At 35.8% G+C, this 7,958-nt stretch overlaps 1 protein-coding gene across 2 annotated transcripts in view; it reads right to left on the bottom strand.

Annotated features, from left to right (window-relative positions):
• The window catches only part of MPDZ (multiple PDZ domain crumbs cell polarity complex component), a 558,334-nt gene that overhangs the window by 60,810 nt on the left and 489,566 nt on the right, over positions 1-7,958 (bottom strand). Inside the window, exon 51 of one of the 2 annotated variants that reach the window (XM_089913222.1) lies at positions 6,678-6,956. In XM_089913222.1, the coding sequence (XP_089769348.1) occupies positions 6,810-6,956 (147 nt within the window). In that variant the 3' untranslated portion in view covers positions 6,678-6,809. Of the gene's footprint in view, positions 1-658; positions 6,957-7,958 lie in introns of those variants that run through there. The other variant, XM_089913221.1, reaches the window with a different exon arrangement.

Raw genomic sequence — 7,958 nt, 5'->3', positions numbered from 1 at the left:
CTGTAACGTACAGAAAGGAAAAGCTTTAGAAAAAAAAAAACTCAACTACTGAATAGAAGAACTAATAGTCAGGTACTTACAAATAAATGCAGATGAATGGGTTGAACGTAATTCCCATAGTTTTAGTTATCCAAATGGAAAGAAAAATTATAAATGTATATTTAAAAATGTATAATTCCTTTATTTATTAACCCTAAGATTAAAGAGTAAAAGATGAAAAAAATCATATGCTTCCTAGCCTTAAATTTTTTTTCTTTAAAGTGAGCCAGCATCCTCTATCATAAAATGAACACCTGGCACCAGATCTCCTATTTTGATGAAAACTGTACCTGAAAAAGAATATTTTACTTGTCCTTTTTATTTTTAAAATGTAAGCTATAAATATATACCTAATTATAAGAAAAATAATAGGTGTGTATAACAAATATCATAAAAGCATTTTAAAAATCATTCTGAAGCTAAAACTGGAAGTTGCTGGTTGTACTTTTAACTGCATAGGTATCCAACTGCAACAAAATGAAGTTACGAGAATTCACATTCCTTAAATGAAGAAAATATATAGTAAGTTTTACAAAGTTCAGTGACATCTCTGAAATAGCTGTAGTAAAATATATTATCTATATGCATAATTATTATACTGACATCTTTTCTAGAGTAGCTCCTTTTTTTTTTTGAACACTGGGGTGCATGCAACTTTTTTTTTTTTAGGATTTTTCACGTGTTAACATTCTAACATCTTTATTGGAGTGTAATTGCTTTACAATGTTTTGTTAGCTTCTGCTTTATAACAAAGTGAATCAGCTGTGTGTATACAAATATCCCCATATCCCCTCCCTCTTGCCTCTCCCTCCCACCCTTCCTATCCCACCCCTCTAGGTGGTCACAAAGCACTGAGCTGATCTCCCCGTGCTATGCGGCTGCTTCCCACTAGCTATTTTACATTTGGTAGTGTACATATGTCAATGCTACAGAGCAGCTACTTCTTAAAGAATTGAACAAGTTGATAAATATCTGAGTGATAACTGGCCAATCTAATTTGTACCTACAGTAAGAAGTCAAATCAACTTATTTAGGATTCCATTAGTAAATTTCTCTTCTTAACTAATGCATAGTAAGTAAAAATGTAAACTTAAAATACTCCCTTGCTGGCTTGAGAAAAATCTTTTCCTAAATGGGACTGACACATATTTTAATATTCACAGAAAGGACAAAGACCATGACTCTAATAATGACTTACTTTAAAAATCAGGTAAATAGTTAATCATTTAACTTACAGAATTGCATGTTTACCTCAAAAAATAAGTATGTTAGGCTATGTTTCTTATGTATTGTGTTGCCTTTCTCAAATGTGTCTGCAGCCAGTGAATGAACATATTTTATACTCAGTTGAGAGATTTTTATCAGTACACTTAAAGGCAGCAGGGTGCATAATTACGTATGCCTGCCATCTGCATCACCCTCCAGGTGCAGGAGACATTAGCTTTATTTAATATTACCACAACATTAATTTTACTCCATTAATTTATGTCATTTGTCCTTTATTTCAAACTCAGATTGCCAAAACTAAAGCATTAGAGGTGATGACCCAATTCTGATTTTAGTGAAAGTCTTATAAACAAAATCTTAAATAACCTCATTAGCTCAGAATACTCTTAAAACAGGAATTGACTGGCTTGCTTTTACTTTTTAAAAAAGGAGTCTACAAACAAAACCTTTCCGATTTTGGTATAATAGTTTCTTCCAAAGAGAGAGTATATTGTGAGATCATTTTTGTAGGGCTCACTGATAAGGCACTAGAAAATACTAAATCATATCATGAAAAAGGTATTTTCTTTTAGTTCCTTTAAGTCCAGGAGAGTCTCTATTGCGTCATTATCGCCATTCTAGTATTTGCAACTCTCCCTTTCTGACAGAGAGCAGACCTCAAGTTGTGATCCTTGGTAGGCAACTGTATTTTGATAGAATTCAACAACATCACTTTTGCTCATAATTACCCTAAATTTATGGCAAATTATATTGGTTTTCCACTTGAAGTAGTGAGATATAACTCCTTTTTAAAGCACATTTAAGTTAAACAGGAGTCTAAAGATATTTAGTAATTAATAGTAGAGTTATATGAGGATATGGGAAACAGCATGAAGATTGTATGCAAAACAACTGAAATTTTGGTATAAGTTGATTTGCATCCAACTTCAGAAGAAAAAGACATGGTAATACAAAAATGAAAACGGAAGTCTATTTAAAGAAAGCTACTGAATTTACATTACTCTATGTCTTCCAGGATATAATACTACAATAACTCTTACCATTTCTTGATAGCTTATCATGTGCATGGTATTAGTGCTTTAAATACAGTTATCTCAGTTAATTTTCCAAAGCAAGGTAAACCTGTTAAGTTTTACTGAATGGAATAAAGGACCTTCAGGTAAATGAAATTCAGAGAGTAGAACCTTGAATGCCAAATATTTCAAGGTAGACTCCGGTGAAAAAATCACAACTTCTAATACATCAATAAGAAAAGAAGAGGAAAAGTAGGTTTTCCAAGGATAATTGTTTATTTCTGAAAATCCACATGTGAGGAGGAGAATGGGGGAAGGAGGGAGAAAGGATCACAAAGAATCAGTGAATGACACGACTTTCTGAAAAATGTCCAGTATTAAATGAATAAGTTAAGTCTCCCTCTTAGAAGCTGCCTAAAGCAGTTTTTCTTTGATGGCAGTACTTTCTGAAACTTCAAGAAACATTTTCAGCGAGAGAATTCTGAGATCATTACCACAGATTTGCCTCTGTCTTGACAGAATTCCTTGGAAGGACCTACAATTGAACTTTCAGTACTTGAATGATAAATAAAATTCCTAGACAAATTATACAATTTTTTCTAATTCACATAAAATGGAGTACCTGTATTTTGAAGGAAAAAAGAAGCTGCAATGTCAAAAATCAAAGTAACCATATTTGCTTTGCCTAGTTTCCACCCTCTTCATTTAGAAATGTTCTTGTCACCAACATGTTTTTTTCCTCCTGAGGTAACAGAGGCCAATCCCACCTTACAAATAGCTCCCTTTAGGAAAGGTCAAAGTCAAACATTAGTTCCTCGTAGACAAAGTTGAGGAACATCTTTGCACAAATCAAATGCATTCCAGAATACTTGTCACTGACATGAAACAACACACCAGGGCTGCTGAAAGCCGGTGATGATAGTTTCGACATTCCCACACCTAGACCCAAGAAAGCATACTCATTCTTGTCTCCCTGCAGGCATCTTTTCAACTTCTCCACTCACCGTGATGGAGATCTGAAGACAGGCACTAAATCTCTGGCATTCTCAGACAATAAGCTAGATGACCAGGTCTAAGACAGCTTGGCATGGTATACCTCAGAGCAGGGAAGAGCTTACTTTGCTTCTTCGAATCTATCAAAATCAGCTTTATCAAGATTCTTAAAATGGAAAAAAAAAGCTCCTTTTTCTTGTCTTTCATGAATTTTAATCTTTTATGCTCCCAGTTCCATCACTGTTCTGACGTACGGGCTCTACTGACTTGCCACACCGCATTGCTACATCTGCTGCTATAAATCAGCAGGTGTTGAAATCAAATACATCATCACCATCACCATCATTTTGGAGGCGTCACAAAGAACACCAGAAATATGCAATACTCACCAATGTAATTTAAGCACAAAAACAAATACTCTGAACCTATTATGGGCAAGCCACAATCTTGAGTTGTACATGGTCTTGAGTTGCACATGGAATTAACACTATAACGTTCAAGTCTTCAAACTCTTTGATCACTTTCTTCCTTCTCCACGGAGAACTCTTACATTTCCAAGAAAGAATAACATAGGAAGCATAAGCCTTTGTCACTCTCTCTAATGTTGATGCATCGATATTCTTTCCCTCTCAATCTTCTTTTCCTTCCTTCCTTCATTCCTTCCCTCTCTTTCTTCACTTCTACATGCTTTGTCTTTGTTAATTAGTAGCAGTTCAGGAGGGGAGCTTATCCCCAGCGTTTTACATTCTTAAGTGGCATTCCCACTGCTTCCTGTTTTGCATTCAGTATGAAGGCTGCAGCTAGCTTAACTAAAACAAGGTAAGACCATGAAATTAATCACGACCTATATATAATTCAATCATTTACATGCTGAACAAAAATGTATAGAGCCCCTCCTATTTGCCAGGCACAGTGATAGTAGCTAAGGATATAAAAACATCCAAGATACTATACTGGTGTGTCCTAGGGCTTCCGTAGCAAAGTTCCACAAACAAGGTGGTTTACAACAACAGAAATTTATTCTCACAGTCTTGGAGGCCAGATATCTGAAATCAAGGGGTCAGCAGGGACAAGTTATCTCTGAAGACTCCAGAGAATAAACCTTCCTCATCTCTTCAGCTTCTGGTGGTTCCAGGTACTCTGTTTTGTTTTTTGTTTGTTTGGTCCCCATCTTTACACAGCCTTCTTCTTCTGTCTCTGTGTCTCTACATAGCCTTCTCTTAAGGATTTAGGGTCCACTGTAATCCAGCATGACGTCATTTTAACCGAACTGATTACATCCACAAAGACCCTATTTCCAAATAAGGTCACATTCTGAGGTTCTTAGTAGACATGAACTTGGGGGCAATGCTCTACAGGCTAGTACAGATACCCAGCTGGGTGCTCTCACTGGAATGCCTTCACACATTTACTCAAACTTCAATATGGTTGGTTAACTGGCCTTCCTAGGGTGTGCCACAGAGTGGCCTCCGTAAAATCTTTGCTGGTTAAAACATAAAAGTGGGTGGCTCAGCTTCCAGCAGCCAACCATGAGAGGATCTTGACATGCCTTCATGACAGAGGGCCATTAATTGGTGAGTAAGAGGTTAGACGTGTCACTGGGATAGTAAAATGAGTTTTGTTACCTCAAGTACCTCAGTTTACAATAGCTGGTTGGGGAGAATAGCTTCCGAATTGATGCAACGTGTAGTTGTGTCATTCGTTTCGTATATCTAAGAATCACAGAATTTTTACATTTTAGAACTTGATATAAGCTTTGAGATAAAATCACCTATCATTTTACAGATGAGATAAATCAGAGGGAATGCATATGTTCATTAGCTAATTAGGGGAAGAACTGGTAGAACAAAGGTTCCTCAATTCCTTGCTCAGTGTTCAAATCAGATTTTTCATGTTCATTATTACAAATAATTTTCATTATGACTTCTTCTACCTGAACATGCTTTAACTCTTGACTACTCTAAAGAACAACTTGTAATATTGCATCACTCGTAGCGTTTCAGAAAAGCACATACAGGCACAACACCTCTCTTTTTTTAATGCTGTTTATCTTCCTCTGCTCCATGAGGAGTCTGTGCATTTTTAGCATTAGTAAAAATTCTGGGCATAAAAAGCTTTGAGCTTTTCATAATGTTGTTGTCCAGAGTTTCTCTAACTGTAAAACTATGGACACCATATGTTCAGTTAGACATGATAAAAGCCAATTTTAAATTGTAAATCTTGAACAGTATAATAAAGCTTTTCCCCAGTAAAAAGAACAAAATAAAAATGCCTGCTTTTTTTTGTGCACCATGAAACTTCTTATTTATTCACTTCAATTCCGCATTTACACAAAAGCGCTGTAATAAAATATCTGTACACTACTTTTGTTACAAATATAGATAATATTTAAAGTGACTTTATATATTCTACTGTAGGAGTTTCACGCTCTAAAATGGGAATGAACACATGATAATTCCTCACCAGTTGTCTCAATAAACAGCTCCATCTGTTTCCCTTAGTCTTAAACTATTGTATTATAAGATGTTAATATAAGGCAATGAAATGAACTTATGTTAATCCCCTTAATTTTTCTATCAATTTACTAATGGCATACAACCAAAATAATTACTAACACATTGCTTTTTCTCTGTCATTAAGATTAATACTAATTGAAAACCAACTGCACAGCACACTGACACAGTTTCAGTGTTGCATCCCTTAAAACCATCACTAACAATTCGGAGAGCCTCCTATGCTCCTGCGTGGTTAGCAAGGCTGCTTTCTAGAGAAACTGCAGTCAATACAGGGCAGCGTCATCATTTCACTTATAGAAATGTGAAAATATTGTATAATAGGTCAAAAATGAAAACGAACAGCAAGATGTGCAATAAGTGGTTTCTTTACAAACTTAGGAACATTGCTTCCTGTTGTTATTTACCCAATCTTGAAGCCCGTTTTAGGAGAAAACTATATATGTGCGTATTAGAGCTGGGAGTTGCAATGTTTTAATAATAGTCAACATTTTTAAATACTGAAAGTATTTTTAAACATTTTCAGTACAACTTTTTTCTTTTCTGTTTTAGTTAGAAGTGGGGAGAGAAGGTGGATTAACAGAACGCATTTTTATAAAACTTGAGATTTTCTTCTTTATTTTATATTTTCAATTTTCACCTTAATTTCATGAGACCGTTTCCCCTTGGTTAGCTTTTGAATGATTTTTTTTCCTTTCTCTACTAACCAGTTGAGCCCATATTAATTTCTGCCCACATGATTATAAAATGTCATATATCTTCAGGAAGAAAGACTGGATTTATCTATGCAAAGAGCCCTTCTCGTTGAGTTTCCATCACAAAATGCAAAGAGAAAGGGAAAGTGATGCTAGGTTGTAAGAAAATCATTTCCATATGAGAAAAACAAATTTACATGCGATTTTTTCCTACAGTTTTGAAGAGCCGGATGAACACAGCCCAGGAGGAGTGCACAGGACCAGTTCCACTCTCTTTGTAGCATGGGATGTAAGTGAGAAGTTGAGTTGGCTCAATTCTGGCAGCTAATTCAGGAGAGAACCATCAAAGTGACGGTGCCTTTTGTCCGCTTAAGGATGGAAACGGCTTCTTCATGTGTTACCCCTTCTAGACTCTGCCCGTTGACAGCAATGATCTGATCACCCCTCTTTAGACGCCCATCTTCAGAGGCTGCTCCCTGCAATTATAAAGTGGCTTGTTTACTTCTCAAAAAATGCTGCCTTGCAGTTACACAACAGAAAAAGATCCAAACAAGAATGTGAATTGCTCTGCATGTACACACACATTGCTCTCAGCGCTCCACAGGTGCTCCAAAGCCATTAAGCAATGATGAACAGACACAAAGGAAGCCTTTCTCCTAAATGGCTTCAGCACTGAGATTCCAATTTGAGAGAGAATTTAGCAGTCAATAGATTAGTTGGATGGCTTTTTGGCTGTTCAGCACAGCAGTTGGTAGGAACTCAAATTAATAAAGAATATTTGGGAATATGCTTAGTAGGAATGATTTCATAGAATCCAAGATTTTTTATCCTATAAAGAAGACGTACAGAAAGAAAACAAAGGATTAGCAGTTTTACAGGACAAAAGCAGTTTTATAGGACAAGGGCATGAGGGCCACCAGACCCAAAGGTTTGCAGAAGCACAAAAGCCCACATGTATGCTGACAATGACAGGATAAGGCACAAGTCGTGCTAACTCTAATTCTTTCTTTGTCTTTCAAAAGGTGGCTTAAGCTGCTTGATTCTTTACTTCCCAAGGGTGGACAGTCTTCATATTCCTTATGGGCCCTAAATGATTAAGACTAAACACAGACACTGCTGTTTGGAAAAGAACCTCATCTTAGGCATAAGTATAGTAGGCAATTATGCAATTAAATATAAGATTAAAAATATGGAAAAGTTAATGAGGAATCCATAATGATGAAATTCTTAAAATATGTTCTAACTAGCATGCCTTAAATAAATTGTTCCGAGGCTGAGAAAAAGGACTGCATGACTCTTCTATTTACTGGCAAATGCTGTTTGTATTTTTGGACATACCAATGGCTTTAAAAAATCTCATAAATTAAGCCTATAGCTAGAGAGATAGCTATAGCTATAGATACAGCACTTTAAATTGGTGAAAAATAATTTTTTTTTCAAAATAATAGAATGAAACCTCCCTATTTAAAGGACTATAA

This window comes from Delphinapterus leucas, chromosome 6 (genome assembly GCF_059928025.1).
Source record: "Delphinapterus leucas isolate spDelLeu-1000000601 "Yukka" chromosome 6, BTC_Dleu_Yukka2, whole genome shotgun sequence".
Lineage (NCBI taxonomy): Eukaryota > Metazoa > Chordata > Mammalia > Artiodactyla > Monodontidae > Delphinapterus > Delphinapterus leucas.
Note: the sequence above shows the minus strand (reverse complement) of the source record. Positions and strands in the feature narration are given on the sequence as shown.